The following is a 16,865-nucleotide window of genomic DNA, read 5'->3' on the forward strand; positions in this document are numbered from 1 at the left end:
CGTAAGCAACGAAAATTACCTAGAGTTATTGAATCGGAGTGCGGACTTGATTCACTATTCGGTGTTCTCGGTTGACAAACAACCCAGAGCCCATGAAGTGACAAAGACAAGGTAAGGTAGTACTTCATCAAAGTTTATAAGATGTAGTGCAATGGTAAGATATCCCCGAGATACCAGGGGTAATACTCAAAGGTAGATCATAATAGAGGTTGGGCAGGCGTATTGACCTGCAGAAGACAAGTGATTTAACTTGTCCAAGAAATGGTATTTAAAGGAGTACATGGTCGGAACCACGATTGCAAAAGGCTAGATCCCAGATATAAGATGAACTTATACCAAGGGAATAATTAATTTAAGAGAAGCTTTTAATGATAAGATCTACATCGTGTCCATGGGCATGAACACAAAGTTCAAGGTCGACTCCCACTTCTCCAATGCATATCCTTTCATTTACTTCTCGCATTTGATGAAGTTGTAGTGTTGAAATTTTATATGGCAAAATACCAGGAGAGTATGACTCGTGAAAACTTTCGAGTTCACACATATTAAGGAAGGCATAGGTTCAACCCATCAGGGCTTCTTAGAACATATACCACGAACTTCGGAGTAAATAATACAAGCTCGAAAGTAGAGTATGGTTCACAAGGCAGAGGATACAATTTACCAAAGGCATCATGTATCCGAGGAAAAGCTCACCAGCTTATTTAATATGGAGGACATTGTCAGATAAAATCCGACAAAAGGGTCTGGTGGTCCCCAAGGGATCTGATGTGAGCATCAGTACTCAACCAGAGGAAGAAAGAATGCCAGGAGATCAGACTATAGAAACAACTGACTAACTCAAAAGCTCAAATGCAAAGGAATTATGAATTCCAAGACAAGGGATCAGAAGCAATGCCCTGATTATGGATGGATAAGTTGAATAGCCTTAGGGGTACAATCGATGACGATTTGATTGGTCGAGATCCAGCTCATGTTAAAGATGTCTGAGCCGGAAGGATGAATTCTAGGATCTGATTGAGGATTGCGAGCATTCGCAACATATTGAATCAATGGACTCAAAAAGATAATGACAAAGGGTGCCAATAAGATTTCGAGGTTTATGGGATTAATCATAATGCTAGTAAGCAAGAATTTCAAGAGCAACAGGCTCCTGAAGATTTTCGGAAGATCGAATGATATTTTGAACACTTTTGTGAAATACTTGAATCAACTGGGGATGAGCGGATACTCGGTAAGTGCGAGGATTATCCGTAGGGGTATTCAGGTGACAAAGAACAGCAGGGTAGTAAGCTCAAGGGATTCTCGGAACAATAGAGAGAATTTCGGGGTATCTTGTAATAACAAGATCATCTGGGAAACATAGTATGAATGGCGAGTATACGTGGTTATCCATAGGAGTTTATCGATGAAAGGGAATTGTAAAAGCGATGAACACAAGTTCTCGGGTTATCAGCGGAGAGTATCTTCAGGGTCTTCACGTGCAACAGACGATCATCAGTAATAAGGGGCTCTCCGGGTGAAAGTGATAACGAGATCCTAATGTTAGATTTAGTAAAATCATTTAACCCGAATAGAAGAGAGATCAGAGTCCCAGAGTATAGGCAAGGAGTAAAAGATCCTAATACCACCCAATGGCGACGTGGGTCCGTAAGACACACAGCCATGTTAGTAAAAGTTTTTGAAATGTCTAGACTCGACTTCGGCCAAGGAGTTGAAAAGGGGGATTCCTACAGGCAGTCGGCTCTGATACCAACTTGTGACGCCCCCGATTTGACTGTACACTAATCATGCACGCAAATGTGTACGATCAAGATCAGGGACTCACGGGAAGATATCACAACACAACTCTACAACATAAATAAGTCATACAAGCATCATAATACAAGCCAGGGGCCTCGAGGGCTCGAATACAATTGCTCGATCATAGACGAGTCAGCGGAAGCAACAATGTCTGAGTACAGACATAAGTTAAACAAGTTTGCCTTAAGAAGGCTAGCACAAAAGTAGCAACGATCGAAAAGACAAGGCCTCCTGCCTGGGACCTCCTAACTACTCCTCGAAGCCGAACTCCAAGTAGAATCATCCTCGGGACCTCTAGCTCCTGGACTCCAGCATCTGGTTGCGACAATCAGGTATGGAAAGGGGAAAGGAGGGAGAAAAGCAACCGTGAGTACTCATCCGAAGTACTCGCAAGCAAGGAGCTACACTACATATGCATGGGTATATGTGTAAAGGGGCATATCAGTGGACTGAACTGCAGAATGCCAGAATAAAGGGGGATAGCTAGTCCTGTCGAAGACTACGCTTCTGGCAGCCTCCATCTTGCAGCATGTAGAAGAGAGTAGATTGAAGTCCTCCAAGTAGCATCGCATAGCATAATCCTACCCGGCGATCCCCTCCCCGTCACCCTGTTAGAGAGCGACCACCGGGTTATATCTGGCACTTGGAAGGGTGTGTTTTATTAAGTATCCAGTTCTAGTTGTCATAAGGTCAAGGTACAACTCCGGGTCGTCCTTTTACCGAGGGACACGGCTATTCGAATAGATAAACTTCCCTGCAGGGGTGCACCACATAACCCAACACGCTCGATCCCATTTGGCCGGACACACTTTTCTGGGTCATGCCCGGCCTCGTAAGATCAACACGTCGCAGCCCCACCTAGGCTCAACAGAGAGGTCAGCACGCCGGTCTAACCCTATGCGCGCAGGGGTCTGGGCCCATCGCCCTATGCACACTTGCACGTTGCGTACGCGGCCGGAAGCAGACCTAGCCCCCTTAATACAAGCGCGAGCTTACGGTCCAATGCGGCGCGCGCCACTCAATCGCTGACGTCAAAAGAGCTTCGGCTGATACCACGACGTCGGGATACCCATAACTACTCCCGTGTAGATGGTTAGTGCGTATAGACCAAATGGCCAGACTCAGATCAAATACCAAGATCTCGTTAAGCGTGTTAAGTATCTGCGAACGCCGACCAGGGCCAGGCCCACCTCTCTCCTAGGTGGTCTCAACCTGCCCTGTCGCTCCGCCATAAAGTAACAGTCGGGGGCCGTCAGGAACCCAGGCCCACCTCTACCGGGATGGAGCCACCTGTCCTTTCAGCCCCTTCATCAGAATCACTTGCGGGTACTCAACGAGCCGACCCGACTTTAGTCACCACATGTGTCATGTATATAATGTATATAGTATATACCCGTGATCACCTCCCGAAGTGATCACGGCCCAGTAGTATAGCATGGCAGACGGACAAGAGTGTAGGGCCACTGATGGAACACTAGCATCCTATACTAAGTAGTAGGATAGCAGGTAAGGGTAACAATTGTAGTAACAAAGAGAGGCTATGCATCAGGATAGGATTAACGGAAAGCAGTAACATGCTACACTACTCTAATGCAAGCAGTATAGAGAAGAATAGGCGATATCTGGTGATCAAGGGGGGGGCTTGCCTGGTTGCTCAGACAAGAGAGAGGGGTCGTCGGTGACGTAGTCGACCACAGGGGCATCAGCATCGTCACGGGGTCTACCGAAGAGAAGAGGGGGGAAGAAACAGTAAATACATAGCAAGCAAGTACATAACAGGACAACAGGCATAGCTAGATGTGTTCTAACGCGGTATGAGGTGATGCCGGTGAAGGGGGGAGACATCCGGGAAAGTATCCCCGGTGTTTCGCGTTTTCGGACAGATGAACCGGAGGTGAAATGTTACAGGTTTGCTATGCTACGGATGTGTGGCGGACGAATGGGCTGCGTATCCGGATTCGTCTCGTCGTTCTGAGCAACTTTCATGTAGAAAGTATTTTCATCCGAGTTACGGATTATTTTATATTAATTTTTAAAGATTTAAATAATTTTTAGGATTTATTTAATTAATTTAATCAACATTATCCAGAATAGTAAAAGATGACGTCAACATGACATCATGCTGACGTCAGCAGTCAACTGTGCAGTTGACTGGGTCAACTACGTGTGGGTCCCGCATGTCATACACTAGACTAACTAATCATGATTAATTAGTTTAATTAGTTGTTTAGTTTAATTAATATAAATTAATTAAGTTAATTAATTAATTATTTTTATTTTCATTTATTATTATATTTTTTTAATTCTTTTTTTTGGGTGCAGGGGGATGGACCCCAGCGGTCATTGACCCAGCTCAGCCACCCGTGCGCTGGGTTAACGGGCGCTGGAGCGTGCAGGCGCTAGCCTGAACGGGGCGAGCCCGTTATGGTGCAGTTGCGGGCGACGGTCGCCGGAGCGCGGCAGGGCCCCGGGCGGCGGTGGGCTCGGCGCGACTAGAGTGCGGCCGGGCGAGCGGGCACATGACCCAGGCGCGGCATGAGGGAGGAGATCGCGGCCCCGAGGCGGAAACGAGCGTGGGGCGCGTGACGGCGCCCGCGCTGGCGTGGCTAGGGAGCGTCGAGGGGCTCCAGGGGTGTGCGCGTGCGCGGTCTGGCGGTGAGCGCACGCTCGGTGCGAGCGTAGCCGTGGGCTGTTCCGGCGATGGCAAGGAGAGGGGGAAGAGAAGCAGAGGCCGGGGGCCTCACCGCGGGGCCGTAGGGACAGGGCAGCGGTGCTCGGGGAGGACGACGGGGACGGTTCGACGCCGGGGAGGAGTCCGGCGAGGAGGCGTGGTCGAGGCGGAGGACGAAGACGGGCGGCGGGGTCCAGCAGCGTCGAGGTGGGGCGTCGGGGTGGCGCCGGGGACGAGCGCCGGCGCCAGGGGCGCGGGGCGGCACCGGGCGACGTCAGGCTCGGCGAGGCGGCGCCGGGCGTCGGCGATGACGACGGGATCGGGGACGGCGCATCGAGATCGGGGGGAGGGGGGGCGCCGGCAGGGCGCAAGGCGAGGCGCGGGGCGACGTCGGGGCGAGGCGGGGAGGCGAGGTCGTCGGGGCGGCGTCGGGGACGCGCGCCGGCGTCAGGGGCGCGGGGCGGCGCGGGATCGGGTCCCTCCCGCCGATCCAGAACAGGCGAGTGGGGAGGAGAGGAACGAGGGGAGTGGGGGGGGGGATCGATCCCGATCCAGGGAAACGGGGGAGGGAGTGGAGCGCGTGGGGGGATAGGGTTTCGGGGTAGTGGGGTTAGGTAGGTAGGGGGTGGGCCGGCCCATTCGGGCGGCTGAGGCCAGCTGGGCCACTTGGTCCAGCGCGGGGGGGGGGGGGGGTGTCTTTTCCTTTTTTTGATTGTCTTCTGTTTTTTTGTGTTTTCTTTTATTTATTTACCTTTACTGTTTTATTTTATTTCTTTAATAGTTATAGTTTTATAATAAGTTAAAGCCCACACCTAAATCGGAGTTGTAAAAAGTTTTTAGTGACTAAATAAACTAGTTTAATATTTGTTTATATTTAATAACACTTATATAATTGTTTTGCTACTGTTCTATTCATCTCATAGTATTTAAACATTTTATAAAGGTGTGGTTTCTCCACCATAATTATCTGTGCAATATTTGGTTCACTCCGAACATTTTTGTTTCAATGTTTGAAAACTTTTGTTGTTTGCCATATTTTGAATTGATTTTTGAATCGGTTTTTAACTAACGAAGGATTAGAAACAGTAACGGAGGTGACGTGGCATCATTAGCAGAGTTTAACTGTAGCTTGATTATCCGGGCGTCACAGGAATATAGTGAGGGATAGGCTTCCTTCAAAGGTTTATCATCCACCCACCAGTCTTCCCAGAACCTTGTATTCCTACCATCACCTAATTTTTTATTGATGTGAGGGAAGACCAGCTCCCTAATTTTAAGCAGGCTAGTCCAGAATTGTGAATCTCCTTTTTTGTATTTGACTCCAGACAGGCATTTGTCTCTGAGATATTTAGATTTAATAATATGCTGCCAGAGCCCTTCTTCAGCCTCAAGTTTCCAAATCCACTTAGCAAGCAGAGCAATATTAAAGGTCTCAAGATTTCTTATTCCCAGCCCTCCTTGTTGTTTTGGAAAGCAGCAAGTTTTCCAATTAACTAGATGATATTTCTTCTTATCTTCTTCAGCTTGCCACACTAATCTAGCTCTGTAGAAGTCAACTTTTTTCCCAACTCCAGTAGGGAGTAGGTAAAAAGACATCATATAAATGGGAATATTTGTTAAACAAGATTGTACCAGTGTGACTCTGCCAACAATATTGAGCAATCTGCCCTGCTGGTATGCACATCTTTTTTCAATTTTTTCAGTAACATTTCTCCACATACTATTCCTGATTCTTTTATTGTGTATTGGTAAACCTAGATATTTCAAAGGCATCTCTCCAAGGGCACATGTGAAGATCTCTTGATATAGATTTCTCGTATTTTTAGCTCCCCCAAAAAGGTAAATGTCACTTTTATGAAAATTAATTGTCAGTCCTGACATTTGTTCAAAGGCAGTCAATATGATTTTTAAGTTTCTGGCTGATTCCTCATCATCCTGTATCAGGAATATAGTATCATCAAAAAATTGTAACATATTAACCCCATTCTCATGAATGTCAGTAAGCACCCCTTTAATGTAACCTTCAGTTCTAGCCTTATCCATTATTATAGCTGGGGCATCAACAGCTAGGTCAAACAGCAAAGGGGAGAGAGAATCCCTCTGTCTAAGCCCCTTAAAAGTTTTAAAAAAATGTCCCACATTGTCATTAACTTTCACCCCCACCTGACCCCCCTCATGGTGTGCGTCACCCAATCACACCACTTATCAGGGAAATTTTTCAACATGAGCATTTTGTGAACAAAAGGCCACTTAATTTTGTCATATACTTTTTCAAAATCAACTTTAAACATCATAGCATTCTGTTTTTTGGTATGAATGGAATTCAAGGCCTCATGCAAGATAACCACCCCCTCCATGATATATCTACGTTTAACAAAGGCAGTTTGGATGGGTGAGATTATGGGATTAACTACCTTACCAAGTCTATTCATTAAGACTTTGGTAATGATTTTGAAACTAACATTTAACAGACATATAGGTCTGTATTTTTGAATCTGTTTATCATCTTTAACTTTAGGAACCAGAGTAATAATTCCATAGTTAAGTCTAACTAAATCAATCACACCCCTGTGGAAATCATCTAGAATTCCTTTAAGGTCATTTTTAACCATATCGCAGTAGTTCTGATAGAATTCAATAGCAAACGTATCAGGTCCTGGACTTTTATTCCTTTCCATAGAAAAGACAACGTCTTTAATCTCATCCATAGAGAAGTCCCTGATCAGTTGTTCTTGTGTCTGAGGAGAAATCCCCTCAGCCCCTTTGAATGTTAAGATTTATGCTGGAAGACTCAGCTTGTCCAAATAAATTTTTGTAGAATGCAGTGATGTATTCCATAAGTTCTTTTTCCCCTTCAATTACTTCCCCATCCTGTTCTAATTTAATGATTCTATTTTTTCTCCTCCTCCCATTCACTTTGGCATGATAATACCTAGTTTTAGAGTCTCCCTCTTTAATTTCCTTGTCCTTATACCTTTGCAACCACTTAATTCCTTCCAGCTTAAGTATCTCTCTTAATTCTCTCCGCAGCTCTTTTTGAATGTCTCTTTCTTGAGCATTAATACCTCTAGATTTAGCATTTTTATCCATCACATCTAACATACTCAACAATTCTTTTTTCCTTTTTCTATACATTGCATTTGCATTTAAAATCCACCCTTTTATCTTCTGTCTAATATTCCTGAGTTTCTTCTGCCAGGTGTCCATACTGGACCCATTTGTCACGACCGGATTTTTGGGATATAAATTCCCAGAAAAACGGCCTGTGTGCTCACCAGCCCCAGGATTACTGTTAGCTGATGAGGTACCAACTTGATACAAGATTTCCGAGCAAGGAACAAAATTATGTAGTACAAGACCATTTAGGCCTGGGAGTACAACACTTGGTTTCTAATGGTTGAGGGCGGAAGCGGTTGGAAACATCTGCGTCTATGGGACTCCATTTCCCACAAGAACAGCTGACCAGGATAACTCCTATCTTCGCGAGGCTGCACACGTCAACAGCGTAGGTTCCGAGGGTGTCACCGCGATGCATACCTCCACGCAAGGCAATCTGGCCAAGACAATAGCCAGGGACAAGCCAGTGAGTACGTTTGAATGTACTCGCAAACATTAAGAACACGGGTATAATATATCCAACATACTCCAGATTTAATAGACGATCATACATCCGTCACGAAAATACGAGAAACCATGATGCACACATATGGATAAAAATATACCAAAATATAATACTGGGTGCCAAACGAGTGTCCGAATGACTCCTCGAGCGGAAACTGCGGAATAGTAATGCTGGTGCCAAACGAGTGTCTGAATGACTCCTCGAGCGGAAAAATGCAGAAATAATAATACTGGTGCCAAACGAGTGTCTGAATGACTCCTCGAGCGGAAAATGCAGAAATAATAATGCCGCAGTCGGGCGTCGGGGCGACACCACATAAAGGGCTTATAAGAGAATAATCACAGTGAATATCCAGGAGGTAGAACCGTCCTAGGGATTCTCAATAATATACATAATATAAATGGTTAGTCCATAATAATAAAGATCATAATCCAAAGGTGCCACAATCATAAACAAAATTTAGTACAGTCGTTTCTCCATCCGAAAACCGATAATTCAGTTAAGTCGTATCTCCATCCGAATACCGTTACTGAGCTCTAGTTAAACCGTTCTCCATCCGAATACCGTTATAGAGTTCTAGTTAAATCGTTCTCCCTCCGAATACTGTTATCAAGATTTAACCCAGACTGTGGTCCTATACTCAAGAACATGACTATCTAACAGGATGTATCCTCTGCAGAGGGAGTACCATTTTCCACGAGTAACGGGATTACTCAGTCCCTCGGGACTAATTCCGTCTACGGTCTTTTGATTGAAAACACGCCTGACCTGCACACACCAGCTTAACTCACCAGTGCCTGGAATCACCCACGACACCTGCCAAGCAAAACTCTAAGTGGGGAGGCTACAACCTCGACGTAGCATGGGATCACAAAATTTATACCGCGCGCAAACTGGGGAAGCTATCCCCTTCGGCTACAACCGAAAACACCCATGCCCCCGGACCGAATGACAGGCTTTAATCCGTGGCCACGGGACCTTCATCACGGCCTCTCTGTACGGTGTGTGCTTTGGAAAGGGGTTGACAACCTACTGAACCATACCCTGTCCCCTGCAGGGACAAGTGGTGGTACCGACAAAAGGAAGCTACTGAACAAGACTCGGTCTACAACCGACTCAGGTGATCCAAGTATCCACCAACAATATTACCACTAGTGAAATAAATCACCACTCCTCGAGCCTCACCATGCTATGCCGGGCATACTCGTCACAACGAGGGATTAGGGACAAGCTCGTGTCTACCCAAGACCACGACTTTCCCGCTTCCTACTGGTGTGCAAGAGAAGCTCACGAGGGCGATCCAAATCCTCAGGGTATCCATTGCTGGCCACAAACAACTCCAAAGTGCACTCATGCACGAGACTACATCGATACATAAACTGTCACTTATACTCCAAGACAAAAGGTGCTGTGATCGTATCCAAACACCACAACAAATATTATGCCAGAGTTCAGAAATGCTTGCCTTGAAGAGTATGCAAAGGATGCACTTATTGGAAGCTTTCCTTTTCCTCCAAAAATCCTATTTTGCAAAATACACAAATACAAATATTTCAAACACAGTACCAAAACCTGTCTCAAATATTTTTGAAATAAATCTTAAAATAAACTAGATGAAATTTGAGAGAGGTAGGAAAAAGAATCAACTCATTTGGAGTTTTATTTTAAAAGTTATAGCCAGTCAAAGTTTGGTCAACTCTATTTTTAAATAAAACCAGAAAAAAGGAAAACGTTTCAGCAGAAATACGCTTTCGCAGCAGAGGAAACGCACTCGGGGGTTTGCGCCTCCACTTAAACAGAGAGAGGGCGCTGCGCGGGTCACTGACAGTGGGTCCAGAGGGCCCACTGGTCAGGTTTGACCGTTCTCCCTCTCCCTCCTTTTTCTGCGCCCAAACGGTGGCGGGGCTCCGGCGATCACCGGCGACGAACGGCGGCTCCTCGAGGGCATCCAAGGGCGGGGATGGGACGGCAAGACCGAGGCGGTCCTCTGGGTGGTCGTTGGGTCGGCGGAGGTGGAAGGAATCGCCGGCGGCGAGCTCCGCGGCGGAGGGAGGCTACGGTGGTGAAGTGACTATGTTGCTCCGGTGGCCTCCGACCGAAGCTGGGTAGCTGGGCAGCTCCGCAAGACTACGGGGAGGTTCTTGGTGGCGCTGGATTGGCAAAAGGGTGGCCGGCGGCGACGAATCGCGCTGGGGCTTGGCGGCGGCCGAGCTGGCCGGAGTTGGGGGAAACGGTCCTCTCCGGTCGATCTACTGCGCGGGGAGCTCTACGGGGGAAGTCTGAAGTCGCGTGAGTGCTCGGAGGGGCTCGGGGGCCCTTTATATAGCGTGACGAGGCGGCTCCGCGGCGGCAGAAGATAAGCTCGTCGGCGACAGCCGTTGCTGTAGTTGCAGGGCATCGCAGCGGCGACGAAAGCGTGCCGACGAGCGGGGGGATAAGCACGAGCTATTCACAGGGGCAGCTGGCGTGCGCTGGTGGTTTGGGCGGCGCCGTCCGCGGCGGAATCCACTGCCGACGCCAGCGTGCCGCCAAGGGCGCGGCCAGCGGCGCAGCAGGGTGCCAGAGTGATCGTGGAGCAGGGGGCGACTAGTGCGCGGCTCAGCGATGCAGAGGGACCAGGGTCGGGTCACGTCGAGCGCGGCAGTGCGGCGTGTCGGCGTAGTGCGCGCGTGTGCAAAACGTGCGCTCTGGGCGCGCCCAGAGCACGCACGGCAGGTGCTCGACGGAATGCCAGCGTGGTCTAGAGCGCGAGGGTGGAGCTGGCAAAGCATAGATCGAGGGTAGGAGTGGCTAGGAGCTCAGTGGACAAGGTTGATAGGGCTGGGGTACAAGTCCACAATGCAAACCAGGGAGCTTGCCAAAAATGACTGTGCACACCAGGTGTTCGACAGAATGCCAGATGCACATAGGCAACTCCTGGAGTGGCCAAAAACTCCAGATCAGTGCCTCCTTAGACACAGGAGATGGTGGTAGGGTCAGTTTGGCAAAAACAGAAAGTTGATAGTGCAAGTTTTGCAAAACTCCAGTTTTGGGCAGAAAGAAAAGGGGTTTAGAACATGCACTTCAAAATCCCCAATGAGCCCAATCTCCTGGACTTAAGAGTTTGGTAGGGAGGGCTACAAGTAGGAGGAAGCTCAGGGTCACTAGAGCAAGGAAAAATATGGTTGCAGTACAAATCACCAAATTGGACCACAATGCAAAAGAGGTTGATCCACTCAAATTTTTCAAAGAACATCATTGGGTTTTTGCTTGAAGATGAATTGTATGCATCCACTGTCATCTCCAAACACTTGGAAGAATTTTTGAAGAAATATTTAATTGGGTTGCTGTGCAAAAGTGCCTACTGGACCAGATTGGAAAAATTGGTGTAGAGCTCAAAATCTCCAATGTCCAGAAGGTATCTTTGCATAAAAGTGATGTGGAAACATCACATGACATCCCCAAATTTTGGTGGAATTTTTAAAAGCATTTGTCAAGTGGTTGTAGTGCAAATAGGCCCCAAATGCAAAAGGAATCATTTTAAAGAAAGAAAGCTTTTTGAATAAATAAATCTTGCAACATTTGAATCCACTGATAAATAAAGGTTTTATTATGGAGAGAAATCAAGTCCAACAATACCCTTGAAGGTTTCTCCCACTAGAGGCAAAAATCCAAAATCACAAAAGGTAAAACTTGACAAATTGGAAAAGTTTTATTTCCTGGCAATATTTTAATAAACAAAATAAGGCCAAAAATTTTGGGTGTCACACCATTGCAGTTAACCTCCCAATTCTTTTCAACAAATTCTTTAAAACCCTTCATATGCATCCAGGCATTTTCAAATCTGAAAATGGGTGGAGTAGTTTTTTGTTCCCTGAGTCCAACAATAGAGGGGTATGATTAGAGATCTCTCTTTCTAACGCGGTAACCATGGTCATGGGATATCTATCTTCCCAATCTAGGCATATTAGTATTCTGTCAAGTTTCTCATAAGTGGGTTCTGGCAGATTATTTGCCCAAGTGTATTTTCTCCCACTTATAAGAATGTCTCTCAACCCAGCATGCTCTATTATAGCATTAAAAACAAAACTAAAATGATCAATCTCACTTGGTTTATTTTTCTTTGAGCTATTTGTAATGATATTAAAATCCACTCCAATGACACAAGGAAGAGGATTATCTTGATATAGCCTGGATAATTCAGCAAGAAAGGCCGCTTTACCTTCTTTTTGGGCATCACCATAGACAGTCACCAAGTTCCAGCTAAATTTAGCTTTTTTGTCAAATAAGAGCATCCTTACAAAGTAAGTACCTTTTTTCTACATGCAGCAAATCAAAGTTGTCACTATTGACCCCAACTAGTATACCCCCATATTTGCCCCTAGGAGCAATCCATTCCCAGAGGAAATTTTTTCCTCCAGAAAGGTTATGGTGTTCATTCTTTGAATATTCCCCTTTGATAGTTTCTTGCAAACCCAAAAAATCCAAATGTTTTTCTATAATACTCTCTCTAATAAAATTTCTTTTAGTATCCTGCCTGATCCCTCTAACGAAGGGGAGGGCTGGCCAGGCGGGCAGGGAAGAAGTGGCTCGCCGGAGCGGGGCAAAGGAGGCGTGAGGTAGGTGTGCCCTGGCATGGCGGCGGCGGGTGCACCTCGTGGGGATCGAGCGGGGAGGGGACATGGGAGCGACCGGGATCGATCTCCCTGGGTTTTTTTAGGAACGATCGCCTTGTTTTTTTTGAGAAACACGATCTCCCTGGCTTCACCGCTTAGCGGGGGTACAGCTGGCCCGTTCGTCCAGTTTGGCCAGTTGAGGCCGGCTAGCACTATTCACTGGGCCGGCCCACTCCACTGCGCATTCCCATTTTTCAAAAAAGAAAATAGAGAGGATGAGAAAAGAAAATATTCCCTTGAATATTTTCTGATTGAGCTGAAAATTTGCATGTGGCTACTCTGAAATATATCAAAGCTCCACAAATTTAATTGGAGTAATGGAGAATAGAGCATGGATTAAAAAAATAGAAACAAAAGGGATTTAAATTGCAAGTGTGTTTACGGGTAATTTTCAAATAATGGAATAATAGCTTGGGGTGTTACAGCAAGCGTGAATCTGTGAAGGTGTTGCATGGATGTGGGGTAGGAGATGTGTGTATCTTTTTTTGGAAGAAAACCTTATACGTGAAATGCTTGTGTTTGAACCAAGTCCAAATAATGCAAAAAAAATGCATTCGAATAATAAACAAAAAATTCTCACTCCGTCCAATTATAGCGCGAAGCTAAAGGAGGCACCATCGGAGACATGAATGTGGCGTCACAAATTTTGTCATTACGGACGACAAAATTCCTCCCATCATCAACAACCGTGGTGAACATTATAAGTGGCAACATAAATGAATCACTAGAAATGTGTCATGATTTTCTTCTTCTTTTGGTTCAACGTACAAACACATAACTAATGCATGCAAAGATTAAAAAAAAACTTTTTTATAAACACAGTACAAACGTAGATGCTCACAAGTCACAAGCACACTGCACACACATATACTCGCCCCTATAAATGCACACACGTATATCATATGCCCTTATGAACACCTCCGAAAGACCGAGCTACCGAGTCTTGAGATTGAGTAAGTGACCACAGGCTCCTCACTATCGTTGCGAACGTCGTCTCCCACTGAAAAAAATATTATGTCTTTATGTGACACAAAGACGTCAAATCTGGGGTTTAATCTCTGATGGGATTAATGTACCATTGCCCTCCTAACCATCCAACCGGAGGTTGCTTCTCGACGCCAATGAGAAAGTGACCTCTGTACTTATTCAATGGTCACATATGCATGCACCGTAGCGATAGACACTGAAGCATGATACGTATTTTTTTTATACCTCGACATGCACCTCTGTGCCCCCATCATATTGTGCTGATGGGTTTTTTATGGACAAATCAATTGCAACGCATGTGCTAGTTTAAAAACATTATCTGAAATGCTTTGTGATGTTTTTATTAAAAAAATCAAAATGAGGCTAGGCTCGAGCCTTTTCTCAGGCTGCCTGCGCGGGTGATAAGATATTCAAATGAATCTGACAACTCCATCACTACGCACTAACAGAATAATCTGAAGCAAGATAGCGTACGGAGCTAACACTAACAGACGAAATGCAGACGCAGGCATGCAGCGCTCCCATCCAACCTTAAGCACATTATATTGCTCGATCAGACGATCACTACGCACTACCAGACTAAACTGAAGCAAGATCGATGGGCGATGTAAGGATCGTGTCCCGGCGCATGGTCCGGCCGGAACTAATCGCCTCGGGGCCGCCGGAGACCATCCACCTGACGCCATGGGATCTCCGGGTGATCACCGTGGACAACATCCAGAAGGGCATCCTCCTGCCCAAGCCTCCAGCCACCGGAGGACGGGGACACGATGCCGCCGCCATGGTCGAACGGCTCGAGTTGTCCTTCGCGCGCGCTCTGGGGCGCTTCTACCCCTACGCCGGCCGCCTCGCCGTCGCGCCGGGGAGCAAAGACGACGCGGAGGGCGAGCGCATGGCCATCTCGCTCCGCTGCAGCGGCGAGGGCGCCGAGTTCGTCCACGCCGTGGCGCCCGGCGTCGCCGTCGCGGACATCACCGTCCCGCTCTGCATCCCGAGGGTGGTCTGGTCCTTCTTCCCTCTGGACAGGCTGCTCGGCGTTGACGCCATCGCGGACTCCCGCCCTGTCCTGGCCGCGCAGGTCACCGAGCTCGCCGACGGCGTATTCGTTGCCATGTCGGCCAACCACGGCGTCGCCGACGGGACGACCTTCTGGCACTTCTTCAACACCTGGTCGGAGATCAGTCGCCTGAGCGACGGCGACGCTGGCTGCGAGATCTCCTCGCCGTTGCCGGTGCACCGGAGGTGGTTCCTGGACGGCTGCCCCGTCCCGATCCCTCTGCCCTTCGGCAAGCTCGAGGACATCGTCGGCCAGCGTGTAGATACGTACCCGCCGGTGGAGGAATGCTTTCTCCATTTCTCGGCGGAGAGCGTGAGGAAGCTGAAGGCAAAGGCGAACGCCGAGATGGCCGGTACGGCAGCCACGGGCACCGCCATCTCCTCGCTGCAGGCCCTGCTCGCGCACCTGTGGCGTGCGGTGTGCCGGGCCAGGAGGCTCGCGCCGGACCAGAAGACCACGTACCATCTCCTCGCCGGATGCCGCGGCCGCGTGGACGGCATACCGGCGTCCTACGCGGGCAATGCTGTGGAGCACGCCACGGCGATTTCCACCGCCGGCGAGATCCTCGAGAGGGGGCTGGGCTGGGCGGCGTGGCTACTTAACAGGGCCGTGGCGTCGTTCGACGAGGCCAGTGCGAGGGGAAGGCTCGCGTCCTGGCCCCGGAACCCCGGCTTCTTGCGCATGTCGGAGGTCGTGACCGCCCCGCACCCGCACAGAACGGTGGCGACAGGGAGCTCGCCGCGGTTCGACGTGTACGGCAACGACTTCGGGTGGGGCAGCCCCGTGGCCGTGCGCAGCGGCTCGGGGAACAAGGTGGATGGAAAGGTGACCGTGTACGAGGGCAGAGGCGGCGGAGGGAGCATTGCCCTGGAGGTTTGTCTGTCACCGGAGGCGTTTCCCAGGCTCCTCGCCGACGAGGAGTTCATGGGCATGGTGGGCGCGACTGATTAATAGTTGTGCCGCTTTCTGAATTGCTCTGCTTGAATAACACGCCTTGTCGCTCGTCAGCTTGATGGGACACACTGTGTCTTTTCTTTTCTCTCTATATATTTCTAGACGCCGATAACTGTCACACATATAGCATCTAGGAGGGTGTGCCACACAATCTGTGTGGCATAGAGGCAGCCCCGCCAGCACGACGGCGTCCGGGCGCACCCAGCCACAGCCCGTACGTCCGGTGTGTGGCACAATCGCCCACATGTCCGGGCGAGCGACCCCGCTGCCCGCACAACCTCACACGCCCATCGTCCCTATCCCCCTTCGAAACACATTGCGACCTGCCGCCGTGATCTCCTACCTCTCGATCGACCAATATCCCCCTACCTCCATCGTCTTCCTTCTCTAGTTGCCATGACAACCAGACCAAATCTCTAGCGCCACCCCACCCCCCTCCCGATCGACGGAAAATGCGACAATGAGCAAACATGTCGTTCTCCGATCTCCTCCTCTTTCTCCTCCTTCCCCTGTCCCAAATAATTGCACTTCCAGATTGCCCACGAAGATGGCGACTAGATCCACACTGTCATGGCAAACAGACCACGGATTTGTGTTTATTCCCCTTTGCCAACCAACATACGCAAGATCTGCCATGTTCTATCCTAGACCTGATCTAAGCTTGTAGATTGGATTGCTGCCAGTAGTTGCTCCAGAAGGATGTGTATGATTCACTAAAATCAGGGAAGAGAAAAAGAGCAATTTGGGTGGTACATAAGGAGGGAGAAAATTTGTTGCCACCTATCTTTGCTGTTAGTTGCCACCTATCTTTGCTGTTGGTTGCCACCATGTTATGTTGTTACTTGCCATCATATTATGTTGGTTGTTGCCGTCGGTTCAAAATGATAGTTAGCATCCAGATTGTAGAAAAGAGAATGAATGTGCATGTCCTACTTGCCATGATGTATTGGTTGTTTATGCAAGAAATGCGATAAGATTGTCGTGTTTCCTTTTATGTGGAAACAACAAAAATGCATTTCGAATAGTCATGAGTTCTTGTTCATGCAGTGACTGAAAACACAATGGGAGAAAAGCAAAAAAAGTGAATCATGAAGACGGCACTGATCCTTGGTTTTC

The 16,865-nt window shown here is 48.0% G+C and overlaps 1 protein-coding gene across 1 annotated transcript; it reads left to right on the plus strand.

Moving 5' to 3' along the window:
* The first annotated feature begins 14,089 nt into the window (after window positions 1–14,089).
* LOC109759731 (uncharacterized acetyltransferase At3g50280) lies at window positions 14,090–16,644 on the plus strand. Its single transcript, XM_020318573.4, has one exon. The coding sequence runs from the start codon at window positions 14,337–14,339 to the stop codon at window positions 15,744–15,746; it is 1,410 nt and encodes a 469-aa protein (XP_020174162.1). The 5' UTR covers window positions 14,090–14,336; the 3' UTR covers window positions 15,747–16,644.
* Window positions 16,645–16,865: the final 221 nt, after the last annotated feature.

This window comes from Aegilops tauschii, chromosome 2 (genome assembly GCF_002575655.3).
Source record: "Aegilops tauschii subsp. strangulata cultivar AL8/78 chromosome 2, Aet v6.0, whole genome shotgun sequence".
In the NCBI taxonomy this organism is placed as follows: Eukaryota; Viridiplantae; Streptophyta; class Magnoliopsida; order Poales; family Poaceae; genus Aegilops; species Aegilops tauschii.

What these genes read in the sequence shown, in the direction of transcription:
- LOC109759731 (XM_020318573.4), top strand. Translation starts at nt 14,337, where the DNA reads ATGGGCGATGTAAGGATCGTGTCCCGGCGCATGGTCCGGCCGGAACTA.